Source organism: Sander vitreus, chromosome 2 (genome assembly GCF_031162955.1).
Source record: "Sander vitreus isolate 19-12246 chromosome 2, sanVit1, whole genome shotgun sequence".
NCBI lineage: Eukaryota > Metazoa > Chordata > Actinopteri > Perciformes > Percidae > Sander > Sander vitreus.
The window spans coordinates 17845274-17862145 of record NC_135856.1 but is presented as its reverse complement, the minus strand read 5'-3'; the positions used below and the strand labels follow the sequence as shown (position 1 = coordinate 17862145).

At 41.1% G+C, this 16872-nt stretch overlaps 2 protein-coding genes across 3 annotated transcripts; one reads left to right on the top strand and one right to left on the bottom strand.

Moving 5' to 3' along the window:
- Nucleotides 1-1635: 1635 nt before the first annotated feature.
- On the bottom strand, nt 1636-5052 carry nfam1 (NFAT activating protein with ITAM motif 1). Of its 2 annotated transcripts, none has more exons than XR_013503873.1 (6): nt 4828-5052; nt 4443-4700; nt 2869-2990; nt 2065-2190; nt 1813-1916; nt 1636-1723 (listed from the first exon to the last, which is right to left on the bottom strand). XR_013503873.1 is itself a non-coding variant. In XM_078281526.1 (6 exons), exons 1-6 carry the CDS (start codon nt 4919-4921, stop codon nt 1661-1663), a joined length of 774 nt encoding a protein of 257 aa, XP_078137652.1. In that variant the 5' UTR covers nt 4922-5049; the 3' UTR covers nt 1636-1660. The 2 variants fall into 2 exon arrangements, 1 of the variants encoding a protein (XP_078137652.1); XM_078281526.1 differs by having other exon boundaries at nt 1813-1923; nt 4828-5049.
- Nucleotides 5053-9048: 3996 nt separating this feature from the next.
- On the top strand, nt 9049-14819 carry LOC144529743 (uncharacterized). Its single transcript, XM_078269010.1, has 4 exons — nt 9049-9283; nt 10288-10421; nt 10672-10801; nt 14272-14819. Exons 2-4 carry the CDS (start codon nt 10307-10309, stop codon nt 14570-14572), a joined length of 546 nt encoding a protein of 181 aa, XP_078125136.1. The 5' UTR covers nt 9049-9283; nt 10288-10306; the 3' UTR covers nt 14573-14819.
- The last annotated feature ends 2053 nt before the right edge of the window (nt 14820-16872 follow it).

Genomic DNA, 16872 nt, shown 5'->3' with positions numbered 1-16872 from the left:
GTTTTTCTTAAAACAAGGTTGATTTCATATGGACTTCTAAGCTTCTACAGGAGCAGAAACCTTCGTTTCACAACCCGTAGCTCGGGGTCAGTCTACCTCGGATGGTTTAGACATTATTATAATGACTGATATTCTAAATCCTTATGGAGAAAATCAATGGGATTTTTACTTCCGGAGTTGGCTGAGACTGAGACTTTTTTATGCGAGAAATCAACTATGTAGCGGGCAAATATGGGCCGTTTTACAAAAATGCATGTCTAATTGCAAATTTGTGTAACTGTGTGTCGGAGTTTAGTAGCTGCACAGGCTAACGTGACTGTGGCCAGTGCTGCCTGGGTTGCTGCCTCGTCGCTCAGCCTGTCCTTTCACAGACCCCGGGTACACTTTTGGCATAACTATAGTATATTTACACTTTGAATTTCATCACGGCATTCATATTACAGCTACCCTAAGGTGTTACAAAGCTAACACTTTTGTCCGATTTCAATTTAATGCATTTTTGTGAATTTAAGGGGTCTCTTTAGGAGGAGCTGCTAGCTAGCTGTTTCCCATTCAATCCTATGGGAAAAGATCGCTGCTACACTTTCGTCACAACTATAGTATATTTACTCATTAGGATTAGCTGCTAGCTCTCATTGATAGAGCTCCATCCAGCTCACCGCGGGCTCTATCAATGAGACTCGCGGACAAGAGGCGTTTATTTCCCCGACCGTTTGTTTAAATAACTCAACACACATATCCATTATAAGATTAACTGGAACCTGTGGTTTTTCAAAGTTATAATGCTCCACAAGAGATTGCGGGCGTAACAAGCTCGCTGACTGCGCTCTCACTCACACACACCGGCCATTTAGCAGGAAGAGGGGAGCTGCAGGCCCTGGAGCTCCGTCAGAGCATCGGCATTTGGTAGTCCAGTAACCCAGAAATGGTGACTTTGCGAGGGTATGGAGCGCAGCGGGCTGCCGGCCGTGACGGAGCTCCATCTAGCTCACAGCGAGCCAGGGTCTGTGAAGAAGGACAGGCTGGGCTGCAAGGCAGCAAACCAGGCAGCACTGGCCACTTTCACGTTAGCCTGCGGAGCTACTGAACTCCGACACGCTGTTGGACAAAATTTGCAATTAGCCATCAACTTTCGTAAAACTGCCCATATTTGACCTCTACATAGTTGATTTCTTGCATAAAAAAGTCTCAAAAGTGAATTTAGTGATGAAATAGCAGACGAATAATGTATACAATTTCTGAGATCTGCGTGACCTAGATTCACAAGACAAACTGGTCCCAGATCAGTCTGTGGCCTATGTAAATTTTGGGGCGTTACAAAGATAGAAGGTAGAGCCAAATAAGGTAGGAGTTGAGGAGTTGACGTCAACTTTTAGCTTTGTTGAGATTCGCCCGTTTTCAGCAGCAGTTTCAAATTGTGAGATTTGCAGAGGAAAGAGGTGTCAATGGGACTTTGAGGTTCTCTGTCTTTTTTACCCACCGAACTGTCGTAATTCAACTATGACAAGGTAAACTCAGTTTTGCATTCTATCACCCCTTTAAAGAATCTAAATACTTTCTCTACCACTGTTAACAGGTGACAACGACACAGCAAAGCAAGCTGAGATCATCTCAGCCACTGATCAAGATCACAAACTGGTGAAACAAGTTTATTTCAGATTCAAAAATTTTCATAGACAGACTCAAATACGCCTTCATGCTGGTCTTGTGTGGGTTGTGCCATCTGTGGAGGAAGTAAAAGACAGGTCACCAACTGATTTATTGTTTTCCATGATAACAAAATGTGACAAAGCACCTAAAGTTTACACTGACCATTTCTTTGAGTTCCCTTTTCTTGGGTTTAGCTTTGCTTTGGTCTGGCTCTATGTTGGCAGCTGAGTGATCCAGCACATCATAAATGGACCTGGGTCGAGTCTCTAGACTCTGAGAGAATTTCTCATATCAGTTTCCAACAATTATAAAAAATTAACACAGCAGGGAAGGTGGAGGACAAAATTAACGTGGTGCAATTTAATTTAAGTGAGATGTGTCTGTCTGTATATTTATGAGTAGAAAGATGCTTACAGCATAAAAAGACGTAGATGGAGCTGTTATTACATCCATGTTGTCTTCCTCCATCTCTGTCTCCATTTCTTCTCTGTTCTGCTTTCGTTTTCTATCGGTGCTGCCGCGTTCAGTTGGACATTTTTTCTAAATAATGTCAATTGAAATGCATTAAAGGGAAAATTAATAACAAAAACTGGATAACAAACAAACTAGACTAAAGCAGCTCCCTCTCTAGTTTTGTCTTTATTGTCAGTTAAGTATTTATTAACATCTTTCCATACACATTCAATCACAGTCTTTACACAGTATTCTTTTTAACAATAAAAGTGGCTGGACTCAGAGTTAATTAAATGCTTGAATTTAATTATTTGTACCCAATGATCTAGCTTTAGAACAGGATAGGTCAGTATTTAGACTTGAGCTATGAAACCCACACAGTCACTGACAGGATGAGGCAACAGTGAGTGTGTTTTTGTGTAAGAGTAAGTATTTTCTGTTCTGCAGATAGGACTCCAGTCCAGCCCAGATTTTAAGAAGTTACTTAGTTGCTGATACACTACAGTTTGTAAGTATGACTTTGGTTTATGGTTGCTTATCACACATGTATCTGCTCTATTTTAAAAAGTTGCTTGATGACAACTATCAAATAGTTGCCGATTTATTTTGTGTCGATCGACTAAATATAATTTGAACGTTAAAAAGACTCAACTTCCTCTGGAGCTTCTGAAACTCATATACATCACTGCCTGTTACAACAAAGCAACATTCTTCCATTGCAAAATGCTTTTTCTTAACATCTGCCATGAGCAGGACACATCTTACCCCATGTCCTCTGAAGACACACACTGAGCCAACCACACTGAAAACCAGCAGCACACCAGTGAAGACAGCGACTATGATGAATTCTGTGTAATCCAACATTACGAGATCCCTGTAGCCATCACCTGGAAAACACCACAATTCAATGTCAGTCTGTGCAGGAATGTTTCATAACTGGCTGAAGGATTCCTCATCTATCGAGCAAATAATCCACAGTCTAAAAATATTTAAGATCTATGGACTTTTGCATATTTCAATATAAACTGAATTCATTGTCAGCAGTATTTGTCAACTAATGGCTTTTGACATCCATACAGTGATTCCCAATCTGGGGGTCGGGACCCTCCAAGGGGTCCCAAGATAAATCTGAAGGGACACAAAACTCTAAATGTCCTTCAAATGAACCATCAGTTGGTTGAACTGTTCACAGCTCAAGTGCAATCAAACTACTTATTGGAAACAAACAAATCACACAACATTGCTAGCAAGTAGCTAGCTTTTTAGCAAACACTGTGTAAATAAGTGACCCCAACAAATGATGCGACTTTGTGCCAAACAGAACTTTGTTTTTGCCTGAATCTGTTGACACCTGAATAAATACATCTGCTAAAGACTGAACTTCCTGTCCCGCCACTACATTACTTTTTCTTTGTTGTTTTTCCAACAAATCACTACATATTCAACGGTTCTTCCTGAGGCACTGTCATTGAGTCCAGTGCTTAGCGCCGGCCAAGGCGATTGTGATTGGTTTAAAGAAATGGCAATAAACCAGAGCACGTTTTTCTCCCATCCCAGAATGCTGTGTGGACTAGCCAGACCCTCCCTCGCAGCGCTGTGGAGGAAGGTCTGGCAATGCGAGCCTGGGTTAAACTTGTCCGTTTGCTATTGTTTTGGTTACAACTGGTTGGCTTTACAGCAGTAGCGGCTGTTTGCTAATCTACAACCTAACATGAGCTAATATCGACTCTGCCATCATTAATCAGCAGAGACACTAGCAGAAGTGGCCGCTATGGCAATGCACGTCCATTAATCTGGGTGGCAGAGATTCTGAAGAGGGGGTTGAATTTGTTTGGCAGTTGAGTTCAATTACCAACAATTTTCGCGCAGCATCGCTTACTGCACCTTTAAGGCCATTAATGGAGTGACTACAAAGCTATCAGTGGGTGTAACCATTTTGGAATAATGCGCTCCCAAATTGGAATGTTGTTGAATGAACGTAGCAGGAGTTTCCAGGCAAATTTCTTTTCATTTGTACTAAGTTAAATATTTTCAACTGTCACCCCTACCCTATTGTTATGCCAATTCTCAGTCTCATATTGAGTCCTGTGCTATCCCACAGTGCTTTGAGACAGAAAATGAAGAGGAGCAAACTTGCGCCACATCCACTGGGTCTTCATCATTAGGCGAAGGAAAAGATTGAGGACAGTCTTTTACAGAGAGCTCACACCTTGTTATAACCTCCAGTTTAAAAATCTCATACAAAGACAGAACTGAAGAAATTTAATAAAATCTGGTAACTGCTTCTTTACTTCCCTAAACATCCATTTCATTTCACATCCACTTCTTTTCCTACTCACCTCTCACTCGAAGAAACCAGTACACCTTGGCTGTTTGATATTGGCAACTGTATTCTCCTGACATGTTCAGGTTTTTCAGCTCCAATATCAGTGTCCGGCCAGTTGTCTCAGAGATGTGACAGCTATAAATCACATTTTGGAGAGGATCGGAGCACGTCAAGCTGTCTCTGGTTTGGTTTGCTGGTATTGCCAACTTATAGGTAATGGTAATCTCTTCGCCTGCGAAGGCCACAAAGACTGTGCTTTCCAGGCTGAGTTCTGTGAGGGGACATAACATAGAGGTTAATATTTAAGCTGAAATGATTGGTCTATTAAGTCAATTATTAAGCAAAATGCTAAACACATCTAAACATCATTTGATCAAAATATAGTTTGGATGGCTTACTTAGTGTGTCCATTCCTGAGCATACAGAAAGGAAGAAAAAGACAAATATCCAGGTCGACATGAAAGAAAGATGCCAAACTTGTTGAGCTTCCATGTTGTGATCTTTAGAGATATTTCTAGTCTACTTCGTTGAGGTTATTTCACATATCTATTCAGTGTTTCAGTTTGTCTTGGTACATAAACTGCAGCGTTGGGTTTCCTGTTTCTGCCAAAAACTACTTCCTTAAAATGTCTATTTTTCTTGACACTGACTCATTTGGGACAATAAAGGGACCAGAGCACTGATTAAAAGAGCCTTTACAACTCTGTTTGATACATGATATTTAACATTAAAGCCTGAAAGCATTATACACCACGAGGATACATACAAAGAAATAAAAGTGGAAAGGTGGCCCCTAACTGGCTTTGTATGTGTTCTGGTTGCATTATTCTGTTACGTCAGCCTCTGTATGTGAAGTGAAGTGTAATGTTGGATTTCCTCCACAGTGAGACAGTGTTGGAGGAACAAAACTGTGAGCGCACACAAGGGAAGTTAGTAACTTAGTAACTTTGTAACTTAGGGTTCAACATTGAAGGGGTTGAGATCTCCACTTTTGAGCAAAATTGAAATTTGAAGTGTCAAACACTTCATTTTCTGAAAATTAATGGATTTTTCTGCACAAATTTATGGTTCAAATGTATTTTTTGAAGTTGGGGGGGGGTGTACTGGCTAGTTTGAATTATTGGGGTAAATTACTGTAAATTACGCGCACACCTCGTCATGTGTTTTTTAAAAGACAGATGAAGCAAAAGACTCAAGCAGTGAGAGTATAGTGTGTGTGTGTGTGTGTGTGTGTGTGTGTGTGTGTGTGTGTGTGTGTGTGTGAGGCTGGAATTCCTCTGAAGGTGACAAACTGCCTGTTGGTAATGCGAACCAGCTGTGGCTGATGGAAGTGACTTCTCCACAGCAGTAACTCTGTCAAAACGCTCTCTGAGGCTGCCAGAAGAGGCATGGAGATTTTCAAGTGCAGCGGTTATTATTATCATTTAACCCCATTTGTTTGTCTTTTTTTTCTTCCACCCCTGATACGCCTCTCCTCTCCTTCTCTCTTCTCTCTAAACATTTTTCACCATTTTCTCTCTTGGCGGCATTAGTGGCCAACTCTGACCTCATCTCAGCCACAGCATGAAAACAGACACAGAGAGCTAGAATAACATCTGGGTGCCAGTCAATAAAGAATAATTCATTCCATTTCATATCACGTCTCATAGACTCCTTATCTGCCCTATTACCTGGGGAGTTAAGCATACAAATCCTTTATACATTTAAAAAAACAAACATTGTAAGAACAGCACTTAAAGAAGCACAACATAGAAGAATAGTCCTCCTAAATGCACATACATATTTTAACATATTTCAACTCCACCACATTTCAGTGGGAAACATTGTACTTTTTACTCAACTACATTTATTTTACAGCTATAGTTCCTTGTTACTAAAAAAATATTATATACATGCATTGATATAAATTAAACTACACCAAAGTATATGAAGTAATTAAAAGTAGCATCACCTAAACCTGGTACAACATTGGGCTACAATTAATGATTATTTAATCAGCAATAATCTGCTGATTATTTTCTTGATTAATCAGTTGGACTAAAAAACAATCTTCAAATTTCTTGTTTTGTCAGACCAACAGTCCAACTCAATCTTATTTCATTCCTTTCAAAGTTTTGTGTGATCTGTGCAGAGAGGCATAGTAGCTTTTACATGCTAGGAGGAGCTCTTTTCACTGGGCTTTTTTTTAAATACATTTTTATTTTACTGCACATCCCATTGCCAAGTGTTTCTTAGAGAGCCTCTGAAGAGGCTGCATTATCAGTGACAAAGGATTAAGTATTTACGGGGCTTGACTTGAAGACAACCAACACAAAAGACTGTGTTTTTTCTTTGATTCTTTCTCTTCATCTTCTCCTCCATGTCACTTTATATCCCTCTGTTCTCTTTCTATTGCGTGTTCCATCTTTCTCCTCCACTTCTTGACTTTCATCTTTGCCCTTCCCCAATGAATTCCACCATCTCTTTTTCCTCTTGTCGTCCTCTGTCTTGTACTTGAGTCTAATCATTTTACTATGTTGTAAGAACATGGCCAGTCTAAAATTCCTACATTTGAGAACCTGAAACCATCAAATATTTGTCATTTTTGCTTGAAAAAAGGCATTAAAGGATTAATCAATGATCAAAACAGTCGGTCAACCAATCGATTAATCGACTAATTGTTTCAGCTCTATATATTTAAATTCAGCTTGTTAATGCATAAAAAATAATGATCCATCAAGAAAATTATAGCTCAGCGCTGGCTCCCCCCACCCAACTCGCTTTGTATAAAACAGTGGTTGGCGTATTTTCTGGACATAGTTATGCTTGAGCTCTCTACAGCAAGGATTAACAAAGCCAAATCATCGCCTATAGACCTGTGGAAAGGTGCAGCAGCACAAGTATCAGTCCTAATGACCTGTGGTTATAATGCTCCACAAGAGATTGCGGGCGTAACAAGCTCGCTGACTGCGCTCTCACTCACACACACCGGCCATTTAGCAGGAAGAGGGGAGCTGCAGGCCCTGGAGCTCCGTCAGAGCATCGGCATTTGGTAGTCCAGTAACCCAGAAACGGTGACTTTGCGCGGGTATGGAGCGCAGCGGGCTGCCGGCCGTGACGGAGCTCCATCTAGCTCACAGCGAGCCAGGGTCTGTGAAGAAGGACAGGCTGGGCGGCGAGGCAGCAAACCAGGCAGCACCGGCCACTTTCACGTTAGCCTGTGGAGCTACTGAACTCCAACACACTGTTGGACAAAATTTGCAATTAGCCATCAACTTTCGTAAAACCGCCCATATTTGACCTCTACATAGTTGATTTCTTGCATAAAAAAGTCTCAAAAGTGAATTTAGTGATGAAATAGCAGACGAATAATGTATAAAATTTCGGAGATCTGCGTGACCTAGATTCACAAGACAAACTGGTCCCAGATCAGTCAGTGGCCTATGTAAATTTTGGGGCGTTACAAAAATAGAAGGTAGAGCCAAATAAGGTAGGAATTGACGTCAACTTTTAGCTTTGTTGAGATTCGCCCGTTTTCAGCAGCAGTTTCAAATTGTGAGATTTGCAGAGGAAAGAGGTGTCAATGGGACTTTGAGGTTCTCTGTCTTTTTTACCCACCGAACTGTTGTAATTCAACTATGACAAGGTAATAGTTGAATTACAACTTGCTTTGTATAAAACAGTGGTTAGCGTATTTTCTAGACATAGTTATGCTTGAGCGCTCTACAGCAAGGATTAACAAAGCCAAATCATCGACTATAGACCTATGGAAAAGTGCAGCAGCACAAGTATCAGTCCTAATGACCTCAGCATCACAAGAAGTAGAGGAGAGTGATTAGGCAAGGTGTGATTTCTGTTTTTGTTTTTGTTTATCTGTTTGTTTTTTCTTTCTTTTCCTCGAGACCGCAGAGGGTGGGGGGGTGGGAGAGGGAGGTTGTTCTTGTTCAAGTGTGTTTGTCTGTTCTGTTGTTGTTGTTTGGAATGAAAAAATAAATAAAAAATTGATCTCAAAAAAAATAATGATCCACCAACATAATACTATAACACTGACAGATTGTGCATACTGACTACTTTACTTCTGATACTGTAAATACATTTTGTTGTCAATAATTCTGTACTTTCACCTAAGGAAGAATTTGAATCAGGACTTTTACTTGTAATGGAGTATATTATAATGTGTTACAGCAATGCTACTTTACTTGAATAGAGGATCTAAAAATGTCTTAAAGTCTTGAAAATGAAATACTCAAAAGCCCTTTTCAGGGTGTATATACTGTATATTTTGGCTCTGAGGTGTGTTAAGCCTGTGAGCTGCTTTTGTGAGGGTAAAGGGCAGACGGTGGGAAGCAGAGAGATGAAAAAGGTCTATAACTCTTGTTTTGAGGAGGAACTAGCAGCAGCAGAGTCAAATTACAGCGTCGGACACATATACCTGTCTGTTCCACAAAGGGGTGAAGAAGAGGAGACCAAAACGGGGTAAATAATGAGAGTTATCTGAAAGAAGAGGACGTGCCACACATCTGGCAGTAGCTGGATGTCATGGTGTGTGCCAGAGAAAGAGTAGGAGTTGGGCGTGTGTTGGGGTGTAAAGAGCTCTCCACAAATAAGGAGTTTTTAAACTCAGGACTGAACCTGCCACACTCTCCTCCTAATCATATTACAGCTGCGAGACGAGGGTGGAGAGAGCATAAGAGAAGAGAAGAGAGAGAGAGAGAGAGAGAGAGAGAGAGAGAGAGAGAGAGGGAAAGAGGGGAAGAAATAAGGAGAAAAGACTGGGGCAGTGGCAGAGTGGAGAGACGAGAGAAGCATCTGGTATTCAAGCTAGATCGGAGGACTTCCTGCTGAGAATTGACGCATCAACATAATTTTAAAGTTGTGAGTATTGGCTCATTGGCTCCTTTTTCCAGCCTGTGATGCTTATATCAGTGAACTGTTAGTCTGCAAAGTTAGGAAATGTAGTTATTTCAACACAAACCACATTCATGACAGTAAAGGGACACTGGTTTGAGGCTTGATTGTTGTGTTGTTGATGTGTTTGTCTAGATGTGACACAAGCTGTATCAGATTATAGTTCGGCTAATTTTCAATGCGCCTTTGATCGGCCTCCAAATTCATATTCCCTGAAAGCATTTATAGGGTAATACCTCAACAATGAGTCATCGGCTTATTATTGTCCGGTGTGATTCATAGACTTTGTCATATGGATGCAATCCTGATTTTTTTTTTTTCTCCTTGTCTCTGGGTCGCCTGCTTTCACCTTCTCCTTTGTTTTTCCTCTCACACCTGGAGTCATGGGATTAGGCCATTCTGCTCTCATAACAGACACACAGAACTGACTGCCACACAACAAAAAGGCTGCTTTCTTTAGGCTTCTTTTATGAATGGCTTTAAAATTGAAAGACTTGAAGGCACCTCACTGTGCATGGACAATCCAACAGAAGTAAAAGAAGAAAAAATACCAGAGTGTAAAATATACTTAAAGTATAGAAGTAATAGCAGCGAAATTTAGTATCAAAAATAAAAGTATTCACCATGAAGAATGGCCCCTGAGTGCCCCTGGCTCTAGAGTGTTATGTTATTGTATTTATTATATTATTGTATTAATTTACAAAGTTACAAAGTAACTGAAGTTGGCTCTAAATGTAAAAAGTAGAAGTAGGCCTATATCAAAACAGTACTGTAGCCTACTTACGTTATTTTCCACCACTGGATAGGACGTGTGCACATGAAAACGGTCTGTGTTTCACTTATTTTAGACCTAGCCTATTTATTTTCTTTAGTCTCTTCTGCATAAAAAAGAAATGTGTTTATCTGTTTATTTTCAACAGGCAACACATAAGGCTTGTTTTTCTCTTTAATTCTTATCTTTTTTTCTAAAGGGTGAAGTGTCTGTTTGTAATGGCCCCTCCTTCTTTGTTGATGCTGCTGATGGTGGTTGCCATGGCAACTGGGGCGGATTCAGTCAGCGAGGAGAATGAACTGGATTATGGATACTGGAATTACAGAGAGGGAGGTAAATCACGAGCCTCCGTTTGATCATTTGACGTTCTAGAGATACGAGGCTTGGAAATCACTGAGTGACTAGATGTTTGCAGTTGTAATTATAAAGTGAACTGAATGAAAAGCAGCAACTTAAGAAGAGATGAGAGGAACATTTGGATCTTAAAGTAATTAGAACATACGTGCCTATAATATTCATGAGTCCTTCAGGCAGTTTTTCTTTAAATCGAAGCCTGATGGTGTGATGGATGTTTTGGTTTCAGCTGATAGTGTCAATGTGGCCTCAGTGCGCAGTGTGACCAGAGTTTTAGACGCCTGGGGAAAACGCATCTTCCGTGAAATCAAGACTATGCTGCACTCTCAGCCCAGCACACTGCTGCCTGACTACTCCAGGTAACTTTAACACTCTCTCACTCCTAATATAGGCTGTCTGACTCTGAGCAGTTAGATTGGTTTATTCTTCTCCGTCACTTCTTCAGTAGGGTACATTAACTACGACTATCACCTGTCCCCATGTAGCCTACTACCAGAGCCTGTAGTCCCTTATGAGCAGCTTCTGTCAGCACAATCGTTTATGTTTTATTTCCATTCATTGACATCTTTTTTCCATTTATCCCTCCACATTGCCATATTTTATATCTGTCGCTGTATTGTTGTTTTATTTAGCCTAAAACATTTAGGCTACTTGGAACAAACAGTGGTCTTTCATGTTTTAGCATTTGTATTGTAAGTGATTTTATTTATAACATCCGGGGCTGCAGTTGCTACTGACAACACCAAAGTCATGTTCTTGGTATTTCAATTCAATTCAATTTATTTCAATTCAATTCAAATAGGCTACTTAATCGACCCTCATGCATGGGGCAATTTGAGGCAAGCAGGTATGCAAACATTAAAACACAGAAACAATTCACTCACACGCATAAAACAATCTAAAACACAAAATGTCATTACCTGAGGAATTGATCCCAATCTACAATTAATTACACAAACATTACACAACAATGGGTTATTGAAGGCTATTTCTGATTATTTTACATTTTAGTTTCTTTTTGGATTAAATATATTTAACTGTGAACAAAAGTATTATTTTTCCATCCAGAATTATATTCCTGGCAGCATATGGAGAAGTCTTTTGTGTAAATTTGATCTCCCTATCTGAGATACAAGTTCCTTCTTGACCGTGGAAACAGCAGTTGACAAAAAAATCTAAAAATCAATATATCACATTAGTTTTCATCAGCAGTTGTCATAGCATTGCATATTTTCAAATAAAAGTAGGCTATATATGATATTTTTGAAAGTATTAGAGGTTTCTCATTGTGTCTGGCAATCCTAGGTTTCTCATCGCGTCTGGCTATCCTAGGTTTCTTTATCACGTCTGGCCATCCTAGCATTCTCATCGAGTCTGGCCATCCTAGGTTTGTGATTGCTTCTGACCATCCTAGGTTTCTCATCACGTCGGGCCATCCCAGGTTTATCAAAGCGTCTGGCCATCCTAGGTTTCTCATCACATCTCTCTCTCTCTATCCTAGGTTTCTCATCGTGTCTGAACGTCCTAGGTATCTCATCACGTCTGGCCAGCCTAGGTTTCTCATCGCATCTAGCAATCCTAGGTTTCTCATCGTGTCTGGCCATCCTAGCTTTCTCATAGCGTCTCTCTATCCTAGGTTTCTCGTCGCATCTCTCTCTCCTAGGTTTCTCATCGCGTCTGGCCAGGTATCTCATTGCGTCTGGCCATCCTAGGTTTTTCATAGCGTCTGGCCATTCTAGGTTTCTCATCGCGTCTGGATATCCTAGGTTTCTCATCGCGTCTGGCCATCCTAAGTTTCTCATCGCGTCTGGCCATCCTAGGTTTCTCATCACGTCTGACCATCCTAGGTTTCTCATCACATCTGGCTATCCTAGGTTTCTCATCGCGTCTGGCTATGTTTCGCATCACGTCTGGCCATCCTAGATTTCTTATCACATCTCTCTATCCTACGATTCTCATCATGACTGGCCATCCTAGGTCTCTCATCGCGTCTGGCCATCCTAGGTTTCTCATCGCGTCTGGCCATCCTAGTTTCTCATTGCGTCTGGCAATCCTAGATTTCTCATTGTGTCTGGCCATCCTAGGTTTCTCATCGCGTCTGGCCATCCTACGTTTCTCATCGCGTCTGGCCAAACTATGTTTCTCATAATGTCTGGCTATCCTAGGTTTCTCATCATGTCTGGCCATCCTAGGTTTCTCATCACGTCTGTCCATCTTAGGTTTGTGATCACGTCTGGCCATCCTAGGTTTCTCATCGCGTCTGGCCATCCAAGGTTTCTCATTGCGTCTGGCTATCCTAGGTTTCGCATCGCGTCTGGCCATCCTAGGTTTCTCATCACGTCTGGCCATCCTAGGTTTTTCATCGCGTCTGGCCATCCTAGGTTTCTCGTCGCGTCTGGTCATCCTAGGAATCTCATCGCGTCTGGCTATTGTAGGCTTCTCATCGCGTCTGGCTATCCTAGGTTTCTCATTGCGTCTGGCCATCCTAGGTTTCTCATCGCGTCTGGCTATCCTAGGATTCTCATCACAGCTGGATGTCCTAGGTTTGTGATCGCGTCTGGCTATCCTAGGTTTCTCATCACGTCTGGCCATCCTAAGTTTCTCATCGTTTCTGGCCATCCTAGGTTTCTCATCGTGTCTCTCTATTCTAGGTTTCTCATCGCGTCTGGTCATCCTAAGTTTCTCATTGTGTCTCTCTAGCCTAGGTTTCTAATCGCGTCTGGCTATCCTAGGTTTCTCATCGCGTCTATCCATCCTAGAATTCTCATCGCGTCTGGCCATCCTAGGTTTCTCATCACGTCTGACGATCCTAGGTTTCTCATCGCATCTGGCCATCCTAGATTTCTCATCGCGTCTGGCCATTATAGGTTTGTGATCACATCTGGCCATCCTAGGTTTCTCATCACGTCTGGCCATCCTAGGTTTCTCATCACGTCAGGCCATCCTAAGTTTCTCATCGCGCATGGCCATCCTAGGTTTCTTATCGCGTCCGTCCATCCTAGGTTTCTCATCGCATCTGACCATCCTAGGTTTCTCATCACGTCAGGCCATCCTAGGTTTCTCATCACGTCTGGCCATCCTAGGTTTCTCATTATGTCTCTCTATCCTACGTTTCTCATTGCAACTAAAGGTTATCTGCTACTGTAGCAGAGCTGCAAGTTAACACTGAACTGAGCTGTGTGTTTTCAGTGTTAAACACTGCTGCAGGTATTCATGCACGACCGTTGTTGGTGATTTACAGAGGTGGAAGATTTCACGTATTGCAGTAAAAGTAGAAAAAACAGTGTTGTAGAGTTACAAATTACTTGTCAGTTACAAGTCCTGCATTCAACATCTTCCTTAAGTAATAGTACAAATGTATTATCAAAATATACTTAAAGTACCAAAAGTAAAAGTGCTCATTATGCAGTGTAATATATCTTATTTTATTGGATTATATTATAATCCAATAAATTGTATTAAATATGACTGATAATTTAAATAAAATGTTTTATTTAATTCAAGTAGCCTACTTGTACATCATTATTTTCTAGGGTTTAAAATGTATACAGATTGGACATTTTCCCCTCATACTTCTGTCGGAATGGGTACAAAGTTGGCATTGAATTTCCTTTAAAATGGTATTAAAACGGTCTTAAAAATGAATGAGAGTGCAGGTGTAGCACATGAGCATGCTGTAATTGATTAATTCTCTCATTATGATCAGCCACCCTGTCACAACAATTGTTGAGATATATTTTTGTATTGTATTTTATTCTGTCATTATATATTAGCCTATAGGCTATATTATATTTCATTATCTGTGAAGCCTCCTCTGTTCGTCCTGCAGGGTGCGCCCTCTGTCCGAGTCCGTCAACGACCTGTTCAGAGAAGTGTCCCTGTTGCGCAGGCGCATCACCGAACTCTCTCATCGCCTAGCAACCCTGGAACCGTTCCTCCGTCACCACGGCTACTGGGAGGTGGGGGAGGAGGAGGGAGACGGCCTGAGAGGAGAGGTGGCGAGCCTGGCTCGGTACAGCCCGAGGACCCCGGGGGGGGCGGGTCCACCGAGGGGGAGCCGGGTGGTGAGGAGGAGACGGGTGAGAGTCCTGAAGAAAGGGGGAGTAAAGCTGCTTCAGAGAGAGAGCTAGACAGTGACACACTGATGGAGGGAGGTGAAGTGTGGTGTGTGTGTGTGTGTGTGTGTGTGTGTGTGTGTGTGTGTGTGTGTGTGTGTGTGTGCGTGCTTTTGCAAATATTATATAATGTAAGAAATCCATTTTGTATAGATTTCATTTTTAAAAATAACAGCCTAGACATGACAATAAAATATAGACACTGCTTGAGATCAGAGATGGTGATTATGTTTTGTATATCTTTAATAAACTCTTTTTATGATTAGCACATTTTATTGTCTTAATGTAAGGACACACAGATAACACAGATCACAAACCTCCTTCCTCAACACTATAAATCTATATTATCATTATTAGGCCATATTACATCTTTAATCCATTTCAGTTCTGTTGTTATCACATGATGCTTTTTTACTTTTCACTTATAGGCACATGAACAAATAACTGTTAAGTAGCCTATTAAGCCGTTGAAACGTGACTTTATGAAATAAATGGTCATTTGGGAAAACAGCCACATTAAATAAAGAAAAATTTTAGAATTTTATTGTTTCACAACTGTATGGTTATATTATATATTTTGCCTGTATTAATTAATGATAATTTCATTATGTGCTATTTATTTAGTTAATATTGCACTTTGGTTCTCCATGACAGGAGATGTCAAGAGGCATGTACCTTAAAGGGGCACCCCACCTATTTTTTGCCTGAAGTTCAGGTTACTCGTCATGAGGACTACCCAGCCTGTAGAAACAGTTAATCCAAAGTAACTATAAACCACAAAACAAAAGAGGGAGAGAGAGATGAGAAAGAGAGAGGGAGGGGAAGAGAAGGTGGACTATTTATGCAATATTTCTGTAAGTTATAAATAACTTTGGCTACTCAAAACCCTGCTTTGTCACTTTTTGACCCGCCTGTGGGTCGACTCCTGCATGTAGTCTCGTCCAGTGTTTTTGAAGCTTGAACCACACACTACAAACTAAAAGACAGCAGTCAATGTATGCCTTAGCTTTACATTTGATTTCCCAGTAGCATCTCTCACCACCGTGCTTTGTTACTTTAACTCTACCTTAAACTCCAGTCATGAATGAAATGTACCTGTGCTACATACGGTATCCGGAGGGTGCCATGTTGTTGCCACATGGTGTTGGCGCTCTCCTGCTGCTGTAACCAGAATGTGACATTACAATTGATTCATGGAGGCATGATCTTTTGTGTTTTGCTCAGCTGAAGTCAGAATGGTCCTCATGGGCCCAGCAGGGGGTGCCTAGTATCTGCTAACATTATTATACTGTTTGTTTGCGGATGATCTCGTGTGTGTGTGTGTGTGTGTGTGTGTGTATGTATGTGTGTGTGTGTTGTGGGCACAGGCATCAAACTTTATGCCTTCATTAAAACTTTGCCAAGTGTTTCTACAGCAACCAGTTTCTCTCCTCTTCTTCTACAACTCCACTTGTCATCCACACCACATGCTGCAGCATGTTTCTCACTCTCTCATTTTCAACCTGCATCTGCACACTCACTGCTTGTCAGTTCCTCTTTTGTTTTCCTCTGCATGGGTTTCATCCCTCTATTTTTTCTCCAAACTGTAATCTGTACATCAACCACCCCTCCTCCTCTCCCTCCGTCTCTTCTTCTCTACACTGCTATGTGTGGGCGTTAAGCTCAGGCTGTACTTTCCATTTTGGTATTGTATTGTCAATGCATTGTTGCATGCAATCCAGTTAAGATGCTGTGGGAATACTATATAAATCTCTCTCTCTGTTTCTCTTTCCACACCTCCCTCCCCATCTCTGGAAAAAGATCCAGTTGCTAGGTAACAGTTAATTGTCAAGAAGTAGTTACATGTGTTGCAATACATCCTGAGGTTGTTGGGTTGGTGTAAGGAGTGAACAAGTAAGCAAGAATCGACAGAAAATAGAAAATATTTTTTTTAAGAAGCAGGAGATAAAAACTGATTAAAGGATTATTTCAAATGCCTCAGCATCCAGGGCCACAGATGTTAAAATTCTCCCACCAAATCTATACACACAAGGCATCGGTACATTTTCAAACCTGCAGGTTTCTTTAAATAACTCCTGTTGCTGGACAAGGCTTTCAGAGTAAAGAAAGCGTCTGAGGAGTGAGGGGGAGTGAGGTTTTTGGCGGGCTTTGATCTCCGCTGCTCGTTCAGTTTGCATCACTTCTTCCTTCCCTCAATATCTCTTGTTTTTCTTCTTCTGCCTCTCGCTCCACCTTTTTATTCCCAAACCTCATTTAGTTTCTCTTTGGTCTACAAAAAAAAAAAACGTATCCAACACGAGTAACATTAATCTCAC